The following is a 23,625-nucleotide window of genomic DNA, read 5'->3' on the forward strand; positions in this document are numbered from 1 at the left end:
GGCGGGTTGGGTAACGGGTATTTTGAGCTCGGCTCGTTTCGAGCTCTTTTTCTAAAGCTCGAGCTCGGCTCATGAATTGTTTTTTAAAGCTTGGTTCGGGCTCGACTCGTTTATTAATTTATTTATTTACATTTTTTTTTATTTTTATGTATTTTGAGAAAAACCTTAAATGAGCCTCAAATCGGATCGAGCTTGTTTAATACCTTAAACAAGCCAAATATCGGCTCAAGCTCCGCTGTGAAGTGTAAACTTTAATACATGGAAGTCCAAAAGAGGTAAAACTTAATAATGCACAAGGCTTGGTAAGGCTCAACGAGCCTAAACGAGCTTCGCATACAAGACTCAAGCTCGGGCTCGATAACTAAACGAGCTTTATTTGAGGCTCGGGCTCGAAAAAGCTTGGCTCGTTTCGAGCTTTTTATCGATCCTAGCTCGAGTAGCTCGGCTCATTTGCACCCCTAGAAACGGCCTGGGTTGACTTGTTTGACTAAAGGTAGTGAAATAAGTAAGATGGGTTGGGTAGGTTACGAGTCAAACGGTTTTGGGTCAAAATGGGATTCATTTTCGTAAGGGTCTGGTGGGTTGGATCGATCCAAAACATCTTTCTTTGTAAAAGTTTTTGCATTTACTAAATAATTAGTGTGTCCAATATGATTACAAAGTTATATTTCATATTTTTTTAAAAGGGTATACACTCTGAGCTCCTTTTAACCGTTTGCTGGAAATACTAATCTTTGTGTTTCGTTTGCCAGATTGTTGACTTTCGAGGTCAGACACCAGTTTCAACACATTTTCTCACAAAATGGTATGATTCTTTGCATGAAATTTCACTTTTTTTGACAATTAAAAGCCAAGATTTAAAATAGTAATAAAAATTAGATCTGTCAAAAAAATCTTGCCTTTAAATTTTTAAAAAAGTTATGTCTAACTTCAAAACTGACAATTATTTTGTTCATAAAAAATATTACTATACATAAAAAACACTAAGTAGTTAACGCACGCAGAAAAATATCTGATATTAGTCAGTATCAGTTATCGGTGTGGGATATCGGTAATTTTAATGTCATGCAGAATTTATATATATAGCTGTTTAACAATTATAGCAACTAGCAAGTATGAACTGATTAAGACTCAAAACACTAATATTAAACACTAAAAGTTGAAAATTAAGACTTAAAACAGATATCGCGAATATCGGTGAAATATCGGTCAAATCACTGATATTATCGGCACCAATATTATCGGCACCGATATTTTATCCGATGTTTCACATGAGGACAGATAACCGCACGGATATTGACTGAATAGAGAAAAATGCTTAAAGTTAAAATTCAGTCTGAATTTGGAAGCTGGTAAGTCATGAAAAAGTGGATCCATTTATCAAAAAATCCTATATTTTTTCACATTATAAAAAACTGCAAAAAATATTTGAAGTATTAGAATTGATTATTGGGATAAATGTAAGAACTTTTTATGCAGGAAACAGTTTTATGGATATTTGAAGATAAAATGAGGCAATGTGCAACGGGTCGTTGCTTAATCTATAAAAGTCTAAATCTTTTCTGATATTTGAAGGTAAATCCCTCAACTGCTAATTTGTTAGTGTCTATGTTTTTTGCAAACCATAATTTCTTTAAAAAAGAATTGTACTTTTTAAAAAAAAAAAATCGAAATGGGCTCACACTTGCGGCCCGACCACTATCGACTATCGCATAGTTGTAATCTTTGTTGCAGTTTAAACACGAATTCAAAGTTAAATGCTTATTTTATGTTGATACAGGGCGCGCATAAAAGATAAAATCTGGGTGAAGATTTTAGAAGTTGAAGATTAAAGTAGAGGCGCTCATATTTGTAAAAAACACTACATATTATTTTGTGTCATATTTCATACACAAACTATATTGATGTAAATTTAACAATGATATATATGATGTCATACTATAAATTTTCACAAAAATTCCCGGTCCTCGTTCCACCACTGAATTTCGGTACGTGTATTTCTATATTTTGGGTGTGTTTGGCAAGAAGCTTTTAGGGGTTTCAAGCTTTTAAGAAAAAGCTCCTACCTAACAAAAAGCTTTGTTTCTTTCAATGGGCTTGAAGCTTTTTTATTAGGAGAAAAAGCTCTTTTTCTAAATGCTAATACTACTAGCATTTGAGAAAAAGCTATAAGTTTTTACAATTGAATTTACAATTTTAGTATTTGAACTTTCATCAAGTTTTGTTAATTTATATAATAGTTACATATTTTACCCTTATTTAAAACTAACTACCCCATGACTCTTTAAAAGTCCATAACTTTTTTACACGTTAATATTTTTTTAAACACATTACATCATAAAAAAGAGCATTTTATTCTCTTTAATTTGAGTATGATATTGATATACTTCTTTACCGGTTACGATTGGCAACAAGTCGAGTCAGAAGAGCTCGGGTTATGTGTAAAACCAAATTAGGGTCGGAACGAGTCGATAAAAAAGGGTTAATTTAGTTTAGTTCGTGTCGGTACGGTTTTGGGTCAAAAGGGGTCAGGCCAGAACATGTTTCAGATTAAAAACGGTGTCGGGTCGGAAAGGGTTTCAAATCAAAAGAGGTTGTTTTAAAAAACTATCTATTTGAAATTACTGTATATTTTAGTTTTGTTTCTTGATTTTCGCCACGATTACACGCTTGCTGTCTTTGCACGAAGTAGACGTCTGCATTCAGGTTATGCGTGCACTAATATCAAGTGAATCACGTACTAACACTGATTATGGGTTGATCTCAAGTTGCGCGCGCACTCCGCCGCACCGCGCTGGCACCCAATTAATTTTATTAAAAGCTCCAGCTACTGTGCCAAATACCTAAATATATCTAAAAAGCTCCAGCTACTTTGCAAACACCTAAATATATCTAAAAAGCTACAGCTACCAGCTTCTAGCTACCAGCTTTCAGCTTCCAGCTACTTTTGCCAAACATACCCTTTGTATCTGTTTGGAATGTGTAGAGGTTTTGCTAGAAACTTTTATATTTATTTCTAAGAAATAGGTTCAGCGGATTATCAAGCGAAACCCGTATCAATCAAACTGAGATGATTGAGATATGCAGCTAGTAAATTAAGCGTCAAAGTTTGGCGACGGCATTTACTTACATTATACTTTGTATCAACATTTCATTACAAAATAAAGTGTTCAAAGTTGAGTGTTTTAACATGTAACATCTTTCACTATAGACCAAAAGATTAACATAAACATTCATTGTTCTTTATAAAAAATAAAATATTTTCCTTAACATGGTTACATATGTTTGTTTCTTGCCTGTCTTTGCCATAAAATGTCCTTCCTTTCATTGTTCCAAAACGTGTTGTTCCAAACACGCAAACCGTCCCAGGGCCATCACGTGAGAGGTAAATCAGCCTCACTCAGCGGCAAGACGATTGGCGCTTAGGATCAGTTTCTCGGGTTGTTCATTGACAATTTTTCCCAAGATATTGTTAAAAGGTTTGTGCATCCATTTTTAATTGCATCTTTTGGGACTTCATTTTCTTGTTTGAAGTATCCTTGTCTGTTAAGGCATTAAAAGCGGTTAGTATGAGTAGTGCTGTAAACGTACCGAAAGTTTGGCGGAAGGTTCGTTTATGTTCATTCGTTTAATAGTGAATGTCGTCTGTTTGTGTTCATTAAGGTTCGTTTGTTTATGTTTTTCATTTAAAGGTTTTTATATGACTTTTCTAATCTTATCATAAAGATTTAAACAAAATTAATAACTGAAACACACACCCACGCATATATATATATATATGATTGGGATCATGTGAGAACCATTTTGGACAAGAAAAAACTTTGTTAAAGAAAAATAAAAATAATTATAAAACAAAAAAAACGCGAAAATAAAAAAAGTAAAAAAAAAAAAAAATTATCTTTCATCCCGGTTTCATAAAAAAAATATCGGTTTAGCAAAATTATAGATATATGTATAATACTTATTTTTTAATTTTATACATGTTATTCTTTATACACATATGTACAATTAAGATAAACGATAATGTACATATGTGTACATTATATAAATGGAGATTAAATTAAAATATACATATGTGTATAATTACGTTTTTTTAAATGAAACTGGGATTAAAAATAAAAAAAATTGGTTTTTTTACTTTTCTATTTTTACGTTTTATATTTTTTTTAAATATTTTTTAAGGGGTTTTTTGTGGCCCAAAATATATGTAATTAACATATGAATATGAATGATAAAAAAACACCAACACAAACTTGGTAGCCGGGCCAAACCTTTGACACTGACCTTTCTCGGTAGGCAAATCAAATAAAACATTGTGTGCATTTGTGTTCGTTTGTTTGTGCCCGTGAACCGTTCACGAACTATTCATTTCCTTAACGAACAAACACGAACAAGAAATTTCGTTCAGTAGGTGTTCGTGAACCGTCCGTTTGTCCGATAAAAGCTTTAGCGGGTGAACATGAACAAGACCTCATTCAGTTCGGTTCAATTCGGTTCGGTTCGGTTCGTTTACAGCCCTAAGTATAAGAGTATTTATTTTTGTGATAAACAGTTTTTGGGAATTATGTTTTCATACCCGGGGATTCTTCTGGCTGTCGTCTTCGAGTTATGTTGCCTTCTTTTATGACCACATCTTCACATGTTTTGTCGAGGAGCACGAGCAAAACCACAATGACCTATAATATGCAGAACCAGAATATCAAGTGATCACAATATTTTGCCCGTTGACCTGGTCAACTGTTTCTGAAACCGGTTCTGTTTCTTTTGTGCTTTAAAACGTTCAATTTCTTCAAGGCAACGATAAAACTATACGCCATATCTTGAGTGACCTCGCCTTCGGATAACAAACCCCTTTCACATAAATCATTTAAAATCATTTCTCCATCTGGGAAATCATTTTTATTGCAGAAAGACTCTATTATAACGCAAAACGTGTTGACCATGGGACAAATGCCGCTTTTCTTCATCTCCTTATACAGCTTCAATGCTTCAACCAAGTCACCATTTTCACAAAAACCAGTTATTAAAACATTATAAGTCACAACATCAACTCTTACATTATGGATTTGCATAATGTGTTTTAGCTTCAACGCCTCTTCAAACTCGTGTTTTTTGCATAAAGAATGAATTAAAGTAGTAAAAGTACCGGTTGTTGGAACCATCTTCGATCTAAGCATACAATCAAGAACCAAAATTGCTTCTTCAAGTTTTCCTCTTTTCGCAAGCCCACGAACCATAGCACTCTCGGCTACATCACTTGATATCACACCAAACGACTTAACATCATTTTTAAGCTTAGACGCCCCCTTAACGTCTCCCTTTTTACACATATCAGTAATCAACCGAACAACTCGTTTTTCACTAGGAATAAAACCATTTTCCAGTATCTCAATGAGAAAAAGATTAGACGGCTTGCAACCATACGTTTCTTTGATTCCTTTAAGAATAACATTAAACGTATCTTGATCGGGAAAAAAGCTTAGCACGTTCATAATATCCAAAAATTCAAAAGCCTTCGCAATCTTTCGTCTTTCACTGCATTTCAAGATAATCATATCGAACGTGTACTTATCAGGAAGCATACATTTCAAGATCATATTTTTAAACATTTTGGAAGCAAAATCGAGCATACCCGTGTTACAAATTCCATAAATTAACGCGTGACACGTCCTTTTATCGGGAACAAAACCGTTTCTCAAAATGGCACTATATACTCTAAAGCATCTTGATATATCGCCTTGTTTTGAGTACCCGTGTAAGAGAATATTATATGTCGCCAAATTAGGTGTCAAAATTCCACCTTTCATCTTAGAATATAAACTATAAACCATAGACATGTTCCCCATCCTTGAATAACCATCCATCAGTACATTGTGTAAAACCGTATCAACCGACAAGCCTGCTGACATCATCTTTTGGTGGTAAAAAGCAGCGGTCTTTGGTTGACCCGCTCGAAAAAGACCGTGAATTAAGCTCGTGTAAGTTATCATATTCAGCAAAAGAACACCTTTTTGCATCCAATTTTCAGAAAGAAGAATAGAAATGACCATTTTACCCTTCTTACACAAACTAGCAAGTAGACATGTATATGTATAACTATTGGGAATCACGTTGTTATGGACCATGTCTTTCAACAAGAAAATAGCAACTTGTAAATTACCTGATTTACAAGCTTCCGCCATTAACATATTGTACGGAACAACGTCTAACGCGTATGGAATAGATCGGATTTTGTTTAAGAATTTTCTCGCCTCGTCAAAATTCCCATCATGGAAAAGTGCTTTTAGTAAACTGCCATACGTACGAGAACTAGGGTGTTGACCAAGTTTGACCATTTCTTCGAAACAGTCGTATGCTTTTAATCCGTCTCCTACGCGTACATAACCATCAATAATGAAGTTGAAAGTTAAGGTATTAGGTGAAATACCAATTCTACCCATGTGCTTCATGAACTCCGCCGCCTCTTCCACTCTTTGACTTTTACAAAGCGAGTCAACTAACTTATTACACACGAAAAGATCCAGGTCAACTCCGCTAAAACTCATAATCTTGTAAACCTGCAAAGCTTCATTTACCATTCTATGGTTGCAATAATCATTAACCAATGTTGAATACATCACTTTGTTCGGTGTCACACCCGATCTATACATTTTACTCATCAACTCCTTTGCGGTTTTAAACTTCCCTTCTTTACAAAATCCGTTTATGAGTACCGCATACGTGATGACATCAGCATCGTGGCCATTTTCGATCAATTTATCAAGAACTTGCACGCTTTCTCTAAATCTTCCGCTTTTGATAAACCCTTTGGCCAACATTGTATACGAAATATGGTCAACACGAATCCCGTTCATTCTCATACTTTCTAAAAACCTATAAGCCAAATCCAACTCTCCAATCTTACATAATCCATTCAAAATAACACCATAACTAACTTCATTAGGTTTTAATCCATTTTCTTCCATTTCATTCAAAAGCTCCATAGCTTCTTTAAAACTATTCTCTCGACAATATCCATCGATCAATGAATTATACGTTATAACATTCGGCAAAACCCTAAATTTCAACATTTCGTTAAAAACATAAACCGCAACACTCATTTTCCCTTCTTTAACAAACCCTTTTATGAGAGTATTATAACTAACCTCATTTGGCGAAAGCATCTTTTTTCTCATTTTCTTCAACAACAAGTAACCTTTTGCAGTCTTATTATTTTGACATAAATTATCTATAAACATATTATATGTGCATACATCCGCTTCAAGACCTTTACAACACATGTGATCAATCAACTCTAAAGCCGCCTTGTATCTTCCCTTTTTGAAATACCAATTAAGCAAAGTGTTATAGGTAACCGAATTCGGGACACAACCGCTTTCTTCCATTTTCTTAACAAGATGCCGAGCTTTTGTAACATTCCCGTTAACGCAAAGAATGTTTATAAGTATATTAAAAGTAGCAACATTCGGGCATATGTTCAACGAAACCATTTCTTTAAAAAACAACCAAGATGTTGTGCGATCATGATTATGATTATCTTTTCCAATTGCAGATAAAATCATGTTGCAAGTGTAAATAGACGGTTTAAACCCTCGAATCGCCATCAAACGAAAAATCTCCAAACCATTTTGAACCAAAGATTCTTGCAAGTAAACCCGAATCAAAAGGTCAAAAACCGCGGGATTCGAGTTGCAAAGAGGGTAAGTGTCCATTAAAACCGAGAAAATGGTGTTTGGGTCCATACCCATGTCGGATAACCGGGTTAAAATCGATTTTGCAGAGGTATGCATTCTTGATTTCACTAATATATGAACGGTTATACAGGAAATGTAAGTAAAGTTTTTCAATTCTTGAAAAGGCGGTTGCTTGATTACCCAATTGAGAAACTTTAAAGCCAGCCTTCCATGAACTTGCCTCAGTGAAACCCTTTTGTAATTCATTTGATTTAAAGATTCCCATCTGCTAATTGTCATGATTGCATATATACTGTTCTCCAGTTCCAAACCTAATTTTACATAATTACAAAAACTCATAAACAATACAGATTATTATTAATTAATCAACCCAAATTTTTATTTTTTTTTAAATTAAAGGCTCTACCAGGGTTTTTGTTATTTTACCCAATTACTGAAACTTGTAAACAATTGAGATAATCAATCAACCAAAATACATTTTTTAAAAAAAAGAACCTAAGATTTTACCAGGGTTTTTGTTGTTTTAGCCAGTTACAAAAAGTGGGGTGAGCAAAAACCGAACCGGTAACCGAAATAAAACATAACCGAACAAAACCGCTGGTTATGGTTAAGTGAATATGATTAACCGGCCATTTGGTTATGGTTACGGCTATTGTGTGTATCCGTTAACCGCCTTTAACATAACCGAACTAAACCTTGTATGTTTATGTTTTTCCAAAATTTATAGTTTTATGCATACATTTCAATCCACTAACCGACTTATCCAAACCTTTGAACATTAAAATTTATGTTGCAACGATCTATAACATAACTTGGAACACCATAATGTAGCTTGAAACCGGCTTATTTTAACTTCAAAACTTCATAATTGAGCTTGGAACACCATAACCAAACCGATTTCAACCAAAACAAAGAAATAAATACATTGGACAATTAACCGAAACCGACCCATAACCAACAGTCAACTGACCTATGGTTAACCGACCATTCGGTTATGGTTAAGCCCCCATAACCTAACCTTACCGACTTTGCACACCCTTAACAAAACCCATGAACAGTTGAGATAATTAATTAAATAAAAAACAAAAAAAAATAAAGATTTTACCAGGGTTTTTGTTGTTTCACCTAACTACATAAAACCCATAAACAAATTGAGATAATATCAACCCAAAATAATAAAAATAAAATTAAAAATTTTACCAGGGTTTTTGTTATTTTACCCAATGACAAAAACCCATAAACAGTTTAACTAATCAACCAAAAATAAAAATTAAAGATTTAACCAGGGTTTTTGTTGTTTTACCAAATTACATAAAACCCATACACAATTGAGCTAATTAATCAACAAAAAGAAAAAAAAATTAAAGATTTTACCAGGGTTTTTGTTATTTCACCTAATTACAAAAACCCATGAACAACTGAGATAATTAATCAAATAAAGATTAAAGATTTACCTGGGTTTTTGTTCTCCATCAAAGATTTGCTTGGATTACCATCTTTGAGCGCCAATTTTGAATTTTTGAGGAAGCCCATGTGGGAGAAGTGCCTAAAGGTTATTAATTTCTTGAAGATTTTTGAAGGGTTTAACATTATTGGGGTTTCTTGCTGTTGAGTTCAACATGTGAGTGTGATTCTTGAGAAGAAATTGATTATTATTGTTTTTACTTGCCTTATGTTTGTGAAGATAAAAGTTTGTTTTCACATAAGGAGTTCGTGGGATTTTATGTTTGGTTTGTGCCGATAATAATCTTTATTTATTTTATCATCATCAGCGGATTCAGATTAGAAAACGTTGGCCCCTTATTAAAAAGGATTTTAGAGCTTTTAACCGAAAAGGAGATACGAGTTGATTGATCTAAATTTTCGTTCGAAACGATAAAACAATGCTTCAATTCAAGTGTTTGAGGTTACAATTAACACCAATCAAGTCGTTTCTAGATATATTATTAGAAAAATGGTTAATTATTGTGAGTTCTAAAGAAAATGTAATTTAAGGTAGGGGTCCTAACAGGTCGAGCCGCTCGCGAGCTACTTGAGCTCGGATGGATATAAAACTTGAAACGAGTCAAGCTTTTTTATACTCGAACTGAGTCTGAGCCTCAAATGAGCTCGTTTAATTATCGAGCTCAAGCTCGAGCCTTGTATGAGGGGCTCATTTAGAATCATCAAGTCTTAACAAGCCTTGTGTTATTTTGAGTTTTACGTCACTGCATAGCCGAGCTTTGGCTAAGCGTTACATGAGCTCGAGCCAAAAATATGTAAACATAATTAAAAACGTATATAAATTGGTTAATAAATAGCGAACCGAGCCTAAGCTAACTCGAACTTAAAAAAAAACTCCCGCCATGGTACCTTTGTGGGTAGGATACCATTTAAGCTTTTGTGGAGCCAATGTATCAATATTGTAGATAACCATAATAAGATGACCTGATGGTAAGGTATATATTGTAGATAACCATCAAAATGGTTCTTGGTTTAAACCTCGTTAGGTAAACATCTTGGATGGTCATCGACGTTAAAAATCCCTATATTGTAACGATTTTACGCAATTTGCGTTATACAAGTGTGTGTTATATTTATTTTGACGATTGAATAACCAACTTTATCAAACAAAAACCAAATTACATTCTCTCTTTACTTCTAAAGAAACCATATATTAACTGTCTAATTAACTTTATTAATATAACTTGTGACATTTGTGCTGATATTTACTAGTTATTACTTATTAATAACACAATTATAAAAAAATAGGTTTTGTTATTAGCTGTAATAAGTTCTATCACAAGCTCAACAACAATATTTGAAGAACAAAAAAGGCAATTACATTACACTTTAATAGATCTAAAACAATGAAAGTAAAGAGTATGCTTTCCCACTTCTAATAAGTTCTTCAACTCATAACAACAATTTAAATCATTATCACAAACAAAAATCATATAACTTAAGTTAAAATAAAAATAACAACCCATGCTTTGTGTAGTTTCCTTTTTTGTATTACACTTGCAAAATATATTAGCTTCCTTACACCTTCTCATCGGTCTCCGAAGCTTCTAGAAGCGAGTCCTTTTTCGGTTGGCTCGTTTTAGGAAGCGAGTAAGACCGACGCTCTTTACCACCCGGTTTCGATGAGGCGTTACCGTACCAAATCATACCTAGAATTGCTATAATCATCCCGAGAACCACGTGTAGGTTGAGTCCTTCTCGGCCGAAGAACACGAACCCGAGTGTGAGCACGAGTATGGTTTTCATGTGACCGAGGACTTGGAATGTGACTGCGGTGAACCGCCCGATGCAGATGAATTGGCTCAAGTTGGTTCCGATTGCAATGGTGCATGAAAGGAATAAGAACAACTGCAAATAGAAGGTCATTGGTAATGGTAATGATAGTCAAAAAAGGCTGTAAAAGTCGCTAGGCGGCCAACTGGGGAGTTGCGTGTACTTGGAGAGTACTCGGAAATGGAAAATACAAAGAAAAATAATTTTTGGATATTATATATATGTCAAATATCATAAAGTTTACTAATATTTATAACAAAATAAGTGAATATCAATATAAATAAGAAAAATATTTTTATAAATACTAAATCATTCTGAAAATTGCTAATAATTAATTTAAAAAATGATATTCTTTCGTTAATATTATAGATATACGAATTATGTTTTATTTTTTAAGCCAAAACAGACCCAAATTGACCGACTAGATGTGATTTTGGCTATTGTTGACCACCTTTGATCGATTCTTAGTAACTAGGCGGAGTTAAAGAAACTCGCCTCTACGCCATACCTTTTAGCGAGTACTCAAGGAGTACTTGGCCTTGTGGACCTACTTTTACAACATTGGTCAAAACTAAAAAGTCAAAGTCAAAAAGTCAAAGTCAAAGTCAAAGTCAAAGGCTGCTTACCAGAGATGATGTATCATACGTAAAAGCATCCACACGCTTGTTGGTCAACCAGTAGTCAACAAAAGGGCCCGTTAGTAGCAGGGATCCAGCTTGGATCGGTGCGGTATGTCCTAACAGATTGAAAGAACTTAACTGGTATTTCCTTTGAAGATGATGCACATACTGTAAATAAACTTGGAGTTAGCATACGAAACAGAACGTGCAGAAGCTATGAAATGATAAACGCGGGCCTGTAAACGAACCGAACGCTCAGTGAACAATTCGTGAAACATTCGGCCGGAAGTTCGTTTATTTAATAAACGAACGAATGAACATCAACAAAAACTGTGTTCCTTTAGTTAAACGAACGAACATATACATGTCTCGTTCGTGCAATTAAATTCGTTTATGTTTGCTCATTGTTCATTTATGTTGGTTAGTTTACGTTTGTTCAAGTTTGTCTGTTTATGTTCATTAATATATTCATTTGAACTTTTTAGGCCCATTACAATTTAGTCTAGTTTTAATAACTTTTTAGGCCCAACACATCATTCACATTTACTTTTACTTGGTTTTAGCTCAGTTATGTTCGTTCATATATATTCAGTTATGTTCGTTCGTTTACGTTTGTAAGCCGTCCGTTTATACTGTCAACGAACGAACATAAACAAAAACAGACATATTCATTTTCTTAACAAACAAGAAAGCCATGTTCATTTAATTGTTCAAGCTCGATCGTTTGTTTGGTTAAAGTTAAACGAGCAAACACAAACACGCTCCGCTCGTGTTCGTTTGGTTCATTTACGAGCCCTGAATTTTGTCTGCAGGTCCAAATGTGTTCGTGTTCAGTTATGTTCGTTCATTTATTTTTGTGAGCCGTTCGTTTATACCATTAACAAACGAACATAAACGAATACGATTTACAAGCGAACACGAACATATTCATTTTCTTAGCAAGCGATCATAAACATATTCATTTTCTTAATGAACGAATACGAACAAGAAATGCAGAAAGGTTCATTTATGTTCAGGTATGTTCGTTTACACTCCGATCGTGTTCGTTTGGTTCATTTACAGGCCTAACTTTGTCTGCAGGTCCAAACGGGTCAACTTTAATGCAGAATGCAGAACTTACATATTGTTGAAGAGCTGTACTCCATACAGCAATAACAGCAGCAACAAAACCTTTAGTATTAACACTCACATCAGTAACCGTGCAAACCGCAACACCGAGAAGAACAATCAAAATACTGAGTTTCGTGTCTCGTGAATATCGTATCTTATCAAAAACAACTTCCAACAAGCAGGATACCGGGATCATACTCAGTTTTGCTATCTGACAAAAATTGTAAAACATCAATAGACATAAGTATAAATAATTTGGATTATATTATAAATTTTAGAGTGAACTGCGAGTTTCGTCACTGTGTTTTGTCCAAATCTGCGGTTTTAGTCCAACAGTTTCAAATTTGCGATATTCGTCCCTGTGGCTTCATTTCACTTGCAATTAAACCCGAATTCACTAAACCCGTTAAGTCTGGCCGTTAAACCCATCATTGTGTCCTTCACGTGATGGCAGTTTTGTCCTTTTTTTTTCCCAAAATACACCCAAGCCCCACACGTGAGGGGGCTTGCAAATTAGCACTGGGGTTTATTTGGGGAGAAAAGGGACAAAACTGCCCCTCACGTGAAGGACACGCTGATGGGTTTAACGACCAGACTTAACAGGATTAGTGATTTCGGGTTTAATTGCAAGTGAAATGAAACCATAGGGACGAAAATCGCAAATTTGAAACCATTGGACTAAAACCGCAGACTTGGACAAACCACAAGGACGAAAACCGCAGTTTACTCTAAATTTTATAATAATATTATTACCTGGTAAAATCCCACAGAGTTCCACATCAGACTAACATTCATTCCAACAATGGAGAAGTTAGCAAACAACACAAATTTCAGAAGATCTGAAACGGGAAGATGAGACGGTTGGATATAACCGAGCCACCTAAGAACAATCGTCATCAAGGTAGTGGTAACAAAATGCAATCCCGTTAATGTCGTTGCTGCATACAAATAAAACATTAAGTATGATATCGAGGGCGATGAACAAGGTTTAAATATAGAGCTTACCAAACGTGAAACCGTATGTTTGCATTAAAGCTTTGTTCACAATGATAATCCCAACAGAAGTGATGATGTTGAACGACCATGCAGCAATGTCGATCACTGCCTTTTTATCAGCTTTACTTGAAGGAGTCATTTTCTTTAGCAATACTTTTAGCATTATTCGACTGAAGAATGTTTACTCCTTGTGAATGATGAATCGGTTTCTGCAATTCCGCATTACCCAAGGACGTTTTCTTGTTTTGTCACTTGTATCTTATGAAATTGATCAAAGATTAATAATAAGCAAAATATAGCACAACAAGCATTGACTGAAACTAAATAAAATATCAAGGAAGATGTTACAAATGTTAAATACTTAATAATACTTCAAGTGGAGTAAAATTATCAGAAAATGTTTTTTTTTAATAATAATCTCATAATTTTAGAAAGTTTTAGGGGAAACTCTAGAAAATAATAAATATAATAGCAATAACAATAATAATAATAATAGGCTTGGGTCCGAGCTCGATTAAGCTTGAGCTCGGGTTGTTTTGACTTACGAGAGCTTAAGCTAGGATCGTTTATTATTTATAAATTAATTTATATGCGTTTTTAATTATGTTATATATTTTAAGAAAACCTTAAGCGGATCCTAAGCTTGGATCGAGCTTGTAAAGTGCCTTAAGGGAGCCAAAGCTCAGCTCGAGCTCGTATAGTACCTTAAGGGAGCCAAAGCTCAGCTCGAGCTCGTATAGTACCTTAAGGGAGCCAAAGCTCGGCTCGAGCTTAGCTGTGAAGTGTGAAAGTAATACATAGAGATCCAAAAGAGATAAAACTTAAAAATGCACAAGACTCGTTAAGGCTCGACAACTAGTAGACTAACTTGGATTAATACATACGTCAACTTCTAAATCCAGTTGAAGTTTGTAGATCTAAAATTACTTCAACATCACGGGCGATTATTGTGATTTAACCTTGATTTATGAAATTTGGACCGAGAATAACGTTAATTGTTGATTAGTTTGATTTCAAGTGTTAGTTACAGTTTCCAATCTGGTTATTGGCGCATCTACGTTTTGATTAACTTCAGGTTGCTTATGTTTATTGATCTGTTTGCTATGAGGTTTAAGTAATTGAGTTGAAACAGATCGAATACTTTATAGATTTGTAGTTGAGGAGTTTAGTGCTAATGAAGTTGAAAGTGTATATTGAATGCTTTGATTTATGTTTGTTTAGTTAAGTTAGTTCGTTTATGTGTCTTTATTTATATTTGTTTATTGATGTTTGCATGTTTATGTCCGTTTAAACTTCATAAAATGCATTTGTCGTCAAATTAATATAAATTATAAATTAATAATATGTATGTATATATATATGTATATTACATTTATTTTATTTATTAATTTATATAAATATGACGACATATGTATTTAATAAAGTTTAAACGAACATAAACAAGCAAACATAAATGAACAAACATAAATAAACAAACATAACCGAACGAACGTAAACAAACAGACAAACATAAATGAAACTACTCGCTATACACTTTCAATTTCACCACAACTCAACTCCGCAACTCCAAATCTAGCGTAACCGATCCGTTTCTACTCCACTACTTAACCTCACACCAAACAAATCAATAAACACAAACATTCACTCAATCAAAATGCAGATCCACAACTAACCAGATCGGAAACCGTAACTTAACACTTGATAATCAAACAAACTAAATAAACAATTAATCGAAGTTAGATCGCAATAACCGCTGTGGTGTTAAACTAATTTCAGATCTGTAAAGTAACAAACGTGAATTTGTAACGAATTTGCAACTGATGTAACGAAGTAACGGAAAACGGTTAGCGTACCTCGATGAATTGAGTTGAATGAATTTATACATACATAATAAATAAAATGAAGGTGTGGTTATGTTTTTGTGGTGGTTTGAGAATATGAAGGAAAGACTTTGACTGAAATATAACGGAATGAATGGGAGTATCAAACAAGAGGTGAGTTGCCTTCCGGTACTTATGATTTATGAATATTATTTTTATATTGAATTTATGTTTATACTATATAATATTTTATTATTTTTAAATAAAGTTATTTTATAAGGATGTAAAATGGTCACCGGTGATACTAATGCATTCCTTTATTTATGTTTAAAGATATGTCTTTCTATATGCATCAGTGACCGTATCTAGAATTTTTCTATAATTTTTTTGTAAGTAGGTGTTAAAAATGTTCAACCTAGAATGTGTATAGTCAAACTAAATCGGGTTAAGTCAAAATTGCTCGGGTCAAAAGAAATTGCATTAAATAAGCCACGTATAGACATGTAAGCAATAAATTTATTAAAGCACAGTAAACAAAATACATATTACAACTGATAAAAACTTTTTCATAGTTGTCATAGCTCAAAGCTCTTATGTACAAATTAACAAAACTATAAAGTTAAATGGCGTAGAATTATAAAAAAAAAAAAAGAAATGATTCTCTGAATATTATCATATTTTGGTCTAATTTTTATAACGCTTCACTTAAACTCAAGATATATCATTATATTAATAAATAATGTTTGATGAAGTGGTTAGACAAATACACCGTTTAATGGTGTATATTAGAGTGTTTCATATTATATGGATAGTATGATGTTATATAAGTTTTATGATGTCAAATAAACTATTGAACTCTACAATGCACGCTAGAGCTTTTCATATCATTGGCAAAACATGGACATAAAAGTTGTATGTTTTTGTCAATGTTATATCAGTCAAAAAAAACTATATATTATGTATGAGTTGTCTCTTATACAGCTCGTATGACCATTAATCTCTATGCATCTCTCTTATACGGCCCGTATTGCCATTTTTTGCCTGTTATACCACCAATATGGGCCATACGGCACCGCATGACTATATTCTGTGTATTTTAGTTTTTTTAATTTGTTAACATTCCAAATTGATATAAAATAAAACAATATCATGGCATACGGGTACCACTTGTATGATTTACCCCTCATACAACTTGAATGACCACGTTTTTTCATGACATACGACTAGTATAACCATTTTATCTTATATGACCATTTTCTCCTTGTCAACCTATCAATACGGGCCATACAGATCCGTATGACTATATTTTGTTTATTTGAGTTTATATATAGTTAACATTCCAAATTGATACAACATAAAGGAATTTCATAATTTATTTTAAATTAGGTACACATGTATAATATCTTAAACTATTTATGATGTTATTCGGTTTTTAAATTAGTTATACATATATAATATATTAAATTATTTATGATGTTATTCGGTTTTTAAAACGGGTACAACTAGGAGGATAGGAGTATACAATTTCGTACCAAGGCATGCTAACACTTGAAAAGCATACTGCTGTTTATAGAGAACAAGCCATGTGTTACTGTCTCAAACTTACATGTAGTACAATTGATAGATGTTAGTGGTTTGAGATGTTGGTAGAGGACATCATAGGGAAATAAAGAAGAATATGGGTTGCAAGGTACATGTCATTAACTTTATGTCTTGTAAACGTGACTACCCTGAAGACGGGTAGGGCGAGTTATTTATTGAATCTTGATGTATGTTTACAATCGCAAATAGACGAGATTATTGTATAATTAATCATATAGTTTAATTCTCATACACGCTATGTTAATATTAAGTAATTTCAATACATTTCGTTGGCCACAGTGTATGTCAAGGTTGTCTAGTGTAGTTGATTTATACCTTTATAGGTTTGCATATGACATATAACATGTAACCATTGTTAGATATAGTTGAACTCAAGAATGTAACTATAACTAGATTGATTAGTTACTTAGGTTTACATACTAATAATCAGTCTTATAGTGCTTATTGTTTAACACTTGATAATTTTAAGCTTTGAGAACAATTGCTTGAATGGAACTTGGGAAGTAGGGTATCTTGATGGTCTAAGATGCGTTTTCTACAAGTATAATATCCTAGGGTTTTCTTTGGGTGTACGCTTTTAGTACAAATTCACATAAATGTTACGATACAATCGGTAATCAAGCGATGATCGATAAAGAGAAGAAGAAACTAAGAGAAGAAGAAGTAATCTCAATTCATTGATGGTTCATTCTTAATGATCTTGAAGAGGTAGGTCCCAGCAGAGCCCAGTTGGACCCGCAAGACTCACCTTGAACAGGGACGTCTGCGCGATGACCAACTGCTCCAGCAGGACCCACAATGCTCAAAGAACCTTACGCGCAGTACGCCAGCTGTACCCGCAGGGAAAGCCTCCCAATGGTGAAGTACCCCGCCTGTTCCCGCAGCTGCGGATACAAGCCATCAGGGAAGGCTACCCGCACTAACAGCAAGGCTACACGCACAAGGCATTCGTTACTTCAGTTGTCACATGAAGGAATGAGCAAGGCGGGAACACTCCCGCCTAAATGAGCCAGTCCGTATGCTTCTGGAAGGTCTTTCGTACTATACCTACTAAGGTATGGACGGAACAGACAGTTTGACCAGAGCAGCCCATGAACTAATCACAGGGTGACAGCTCACCGACAACAATACGAGGAGGAGCACCCTCTAGTACTGTTTGTCACTATTAGCCGCTGCCTACTCACCAACCCTTATGATGGGACGTGCGCAGCCTACAGTTGGTGGAACAGTATACAGCCGACCTTATTACTGTTGGCCGTAACCTATCCACCAACCAGCATGGCCTGTGCATAGTCCACTGTTGGTAGAACAGGAATACTATTCAGCCGGCTATACCTGCTTGGAAACCTACCTTCGGCTATAAATACTCCAACACCTTGGAATGGTAAGGACATCATCTGATATCTCAATCTTATCTAGCAATCTCTTAATATACACATATTCAGAGCAATATAGTTTGATTCTCACGCCGGAGGGTGGTCACAAGGAGGAACCCCCCCTTCTCAGTGACGAGCTTACGGTGTCTGTTTTGCAGGTCTCTAGAAGAACAACCTTCTCTGCTAGACCTCATCCGTGGGAAACATTACTTAACCCCCAGATTATCTATAATCTGCCTGTGGGTTCACCTAGTGTTTCTTCAGATCTGATTGTTTAAGTACAATCAGGTTAACCCAATGCCACACAATAGACCCTTAACTATTCAACTATTACAATCCCAATCCCTCTACTATTTAGTATGTAACAATGAAGTTGTCCAATATACTAATCCTTTTTGCCTTGTGCGTAACATATGGTGAGTTTCTGATTGTAAGTGTAAGACGTGAGAAATACTTTGTGAAACATAACTTTCACGATATGTTAGTTATCCTCTGCTTATATGCAGTGGTGAAGCAAACTTCATAAGTGATGATAAATATTGTTACATGAGGTTGACTTCTTCTACAAGGCAAGCGTCGTTGGTAGCTTCCCGACCTAGTGACATGCACAATAGGTTGGTTTAGATAACCAAATTTGTAATTTAAGTAAGAAAACTTTAATATCAATATATAAGGCCATATGTGTAATGCTTGGATGTATGCAAAGTAAATGTGGTTTTAAGAAGAGTATTATGAAAGAAACTTAGGATTAAAAGAAATGGTACAAAATTATGAATAACTTTAGACATTGGAAAAGTTAGGTTTTGATTATTTGACTTTGACTTTGACTTTGACTTTTGAGATTGTGAGGTGAATGTGTTGATAATAAAGTACACGTTTGAGTATTTTTCAAACATAAATCTAACTCAAAAAGTGGATCTTGGGAATTTTATAATGCAATATTAAATTGTTAGGCCAAAATGCAATCAATAACATATTTACATGTATATACACTATTTCTTTATGATGTATGTACTAATGTACATGTATTTTTTATACAAAAATTACAATGAATGATTATTTTCTTACATATGTAAGCCACATACTATTTTCATAGGTAAATATTTTGTAAAGTCAATCGACGTTTAAAAAAAAAGTTATCAACAGTTACTAAATTAAACGTGTATGAAGATCCAGTCTAAAATCGGATATAAAATTACACAAAGAATCAAAGATTGGGATTTCTAAATTTTAGGGGTTTATACTTAACACATATAATTATATAAATTAACATAGGTTTACTCCACATGTAATATGGGTTTGTTTCCTCACTAAACTCTTCATACAATGATACAAAATAGCATATATTTTTTTGTCTTATTTTCTAAATCTTATATTTGTCTTATTTGTTTTGAGAGCTTGTTTTTATTAAATATATTATAGTGTTGTGTTATATAATAGAAGTCCACAATAGTTGTATAAGAATATAATGACTCTACGGAGTGTACAAGAATTTTGTGTGGTTTCATCTAGACAATGTTTGTGAGACTTTATAGTCATGTACAATGCATAATACATATATATGTCTTAATTTATTATAATTATTAAGAAGTTAATATTTTAAATTTGTTTAGGTTTGTATTCATATGATATAAAATTAGAATATTGGTTCTATTTCAACTATGTCTTATTGTCAATAACAATTTCAACTTCATTATTGGCGGGTCACGGTCCCAACTAAAGGTGCATTGTTAATAACAGTCTATTACTAACAGATGACTAATTCCGTTAGTTGTAGGTCACTGAAAACTTTTTTTTTTTTGGCTGGAAACTCAATCTGAGCACCACCACCACCAACTAACTTACCACCAACCAACCACCACCCTTGAGCACCACCAACCTATTCTGGCGGTGGTTCTAGAGTTTCAGTGACCTCGATAACTGGGGCTTTTACTAACAAATATTCATAAAGATCATATCTAAGGTTACAAATATGTTTGGGTCAAAAAGGCTGAGTTTTCTCGAAAAACGATGAGTGTTCCGACAAAAGATGTTTTTTCGACGACCTGCAGCTAACGGAGTTAGTCCTTTGTTAGTCGTGGACCGTTATAAACAATGCACCTTTAGTTGAGACTAACACCAGCAAAGAGTGAAGTTGAGACTGTTATTTACCAATAAGACATAATTATAATTATTTAAAACCAATATTCTTATAATCCTGCATAATTCACTCATACTTTTTTCTTTAAATATGATGTATAACAGGGTTATGCAATCATACACGTTGGTTTACTTTTAACAATTATCTATCTAACTATTATATTAAAAAAAACATGCTTTTCGTATGGCTTTTAATTAAGCTATCCACATAAGATCCCACCTCAGCAATTTCCAAAATTATAATTTACACCTAATAATCTATTTAATTTTAATCTACTTATTTATATTATTAAAACAAAATCATTCTTCCATAATGTATGTTATTATAAATCCATAAGATAAAAATATGTTATATTAAACATATTTTTAGACATATAAATATATTTTAATATGCTTTTGAAACGACAATGTATGTTATTATAAATCCATAAGATAAAAATATGTTATATTAAACATATTTTTAGACATATAAATATATTTTAATATGCTTTTGAAACGACAATGTATGTTATTATAAATCCATAAGATAAAAATATGTTATATTAAACATATTTTTAGACATATAAATATATTTTAATATGCTTTTGAGACGACAATGTATGTTATTACGTATATTATTAAATCTAACTTTTTTGTTGTATTTTTTTAACCATTCGTGTATTACATGGACTATATCCTAGTTAACCATTCAAGCATTACATACGACTGTATTATATGCTCGTATGCTTAAAATAATTTTGTAATAAACATATAGTGTGATAGGTTGATTAAAACAATTTGAAGAATATAATTTAATTCCTTTATGTGACTGATACGTCAACAAGGGGGATGCTTGCCTCTAATTACACTTTTGACTATCGTCCATTTTATTTAATTATTTACTGATTTTCTATAAAAAATACATAAATTGCTACAACACATAAACTTATCTCGAAACGGGATCTAAACGACGAAACAATATTTCAATTCAGGCATTTGAATTTCTGATTAACAAAAATCAGGCTATTTGAATTACCATTTCGAGAAAAGTTTTACATCAGTTGACTTGTTTCAAAAGTCCTAAAACATCGGATTGAAATTCCGAAAAATATTTAACAACGCAAAGTGTTTTTTATAACAGAAGTTCATTGAAACAAAAATATTTGAAAGGGTTGGATCATTGGTAGTGATTTTTAAAGATGAAATTATTATCAGCCAATATACAAAAGATGAGATTATTTATTTACAATTTGCCTTGTTTAGAAGTGTAGGCTTCCAAATAAGTAAAAGTTATATCATACATCATAATACACAATAAAGTTGAATGAGAAATGAGCTAAGTATAACGACAGACAAGTTAAATGAAGGTTGACTTGACGCAATAATTGTGAGCGTCATCTGGAGTGGAAAGAAAAGAGAACAGTCGTATGCCAAGGGCCGTGAGGTCCAAATGTGTATACAACATACACTTTATTCTAAAATGTATTTGCTACGTGTTTGAGAGGATTTCTTGTATAATATACACAAAATCATTGCCCATTTAACTTTTGTGTTTATTTATCTTTATGAACGATTTTCATCCTAGTGTGACTAACCTCGTATATATGCATGATATGTGTGCTACTTTGCTGAAGTCCGAGCTTGAATTTACAACTCGAAAAACCTTCAAAATGTAAACTTAAGTTCGACTCTCGAAGACTAACTTCGGGTTAAGCTTCGCTCAAATTCCCATATACACATAAATCTTTATTTGATAACTAAAATTTATTTTCTCAAATTGTTAAAAAATTCTATATTTTATATAAAAAACCTGATAAGAGCTTGGATTCGTTTGAATCCTCAATTCCTCAGTAATATAAATTTATTTAGAGGTGCACAAAATACCAGGTTCCGAATCTGACCCGCAGGTACGACCTGGTATTAGGTTTCACCTAAACCTGTATCCGGAGACGAACCCTGCCCGGGCCCGTCAAAACCGATTCCATCTTTACCCGGTCAAAATCCGCCCGACCCTGCCCGAAACCCGAAAAAAATCCCAGGAAACCTGGTCAAAAACCCTCAAATACCTGACTATATCCGGAACCGGTTCCTACCCGCCCCGGTCTTGACTTTTATTGACCATCCACGGAATCGGTTCCTAAAAATACCCGTGTTATGCACCTCTACATGTATTGACGTTTGTGAATGAAAACTAGCAAAAATTATTTGGGCCTTAAACAGTTCGAAAAAATAGGCTTGGCCCAGTTTGTTTTAATATGCATTAACAGGCTTTTAACCCAATACTAGACACACATTTGGGCCCAAATAAAACAAAGTAAAGTTTAAGGCAGAGGGGCACCTAAAACCCGAACCTGACCCGAAGAAAACCCAGAACCGGTTTTTATACCCGACCCTACCCGTAGGGTACGGATAGGGTATGTATTTCAATATCAAAACCCGTACTGGACTCGATTTGTACCCGGTAATACCCGAAAACAAGAACCAGTTCCATACCCAAACTGGGTTTTTCCAATACCCAAAAACGGGTTTTTCAGATACCCGGTCTATATCCGAAATTACCCGATAAATACATAAAATAACCGAAAATGCCCCTAAAAAGTGTAACCCCTTAAAAAATCCAATTTATATCCGAAAAAAACCCAAAAATATGATTTTTTTTGTTCAATACCTGGAAATAGGATATTCAAATACCTGGTTTTAGAATACCCGGTTCTATACCTGACCCGAACTCGATACATAGAGTATGGTTTTAGAGACAATACCCGGACCTGAACCCGACCCGGGTGTTGTCAATACTTGATTTCCAATACCATATCATACCCAAACTCGATTCCATACCCAAACCAGGTATTTGAAAAACCCCAATTGTGCACCTCTAGTTTAAGGTTTAAGGAATAATTAGAATTTAGAAACATATGAGCATAGATCACGAGGTTGAATATTATAGTCAATAACACAACACGAAACCGAACTAGATAAGTAACAAGAAGTGATAATTAGGTATGAGTGAACA

The 23,625-nt window shown here is 33.8% G+C and overlaps 2 protein-coding genes across 2 annotated transcripts; both read right to left on the bottom strand.

Moving 5' to 3' along the window:
- Positions 1 to 4,725: 4,725 nt before the first annotated feature.
- LOC143609618 (uncharacterized) lies at positions 4,726 to 9,284 on the bottom strand. The gene is made up of 2 exons (XM_077084325.1): positions 9,149 to 9,284; positions 4,726 to 8,005 (listed from the first exon to the last, which is right to left on the bottom strand). Exons 1-2 carry the CDS (start codon positions 9,282 to 9,284, stop codon positions 4,734 to 4,736), a joined length of 3,408 nt encoding a protein of 1,135 aa, XP_076940440.1. The 3' UTR covers positions 4,726 to 4,733.
- Positions 9,285 to 10,558: 1,274 nt separating this feature from the next.
- LOC143609611 (UDP-rhamnose/UDP-galactose transporter 6-like) lies at positions 10,559 to 13,848 on the bottom strand. The gene is made up of 5 exons (XM_077084321.1): positions 13,706 to 13,848; positions 13,454 to 13,638; positions 12,711 to 12,911; positions 11,597 to 11,758; positions 10,559 to 11,045 (listed from the first exon to the last, which is right to left on the bottom strand). Exons 1-5 carry the CDS (start codon positions 13,833 to 13,835, stop codon positions 10,716 to 10,718), a joined length of 1,008 nt encoding a protein of 335 aa, XP_076940436.1. The 5' UTR covers positions 13,836 to 13,848; the 3' UTR covers positions 10,559 to 10,715.
- Positions 13,849 to 23,625: the final 9,777 nt, after the last annotated feature.

Source organism: Bidens hawaiensis, unplaced genomic scaffold (genome assembly GCF_021521415.1).
Source record: "Bidens hawaiensis isolate Kalapana, Puna unplaced genomic scaffold, B.hawaiensis_p1.1 tig00006677_1, whole genome shotgun sequence".
Taxonomy (NCBI): domain Eukaryota; kingdom Viridiplantae; phylum Streptophyta; class Magnoliopsida; order Asterales; family Asteraceae; genus Bidens; species Bidens hawaiensis.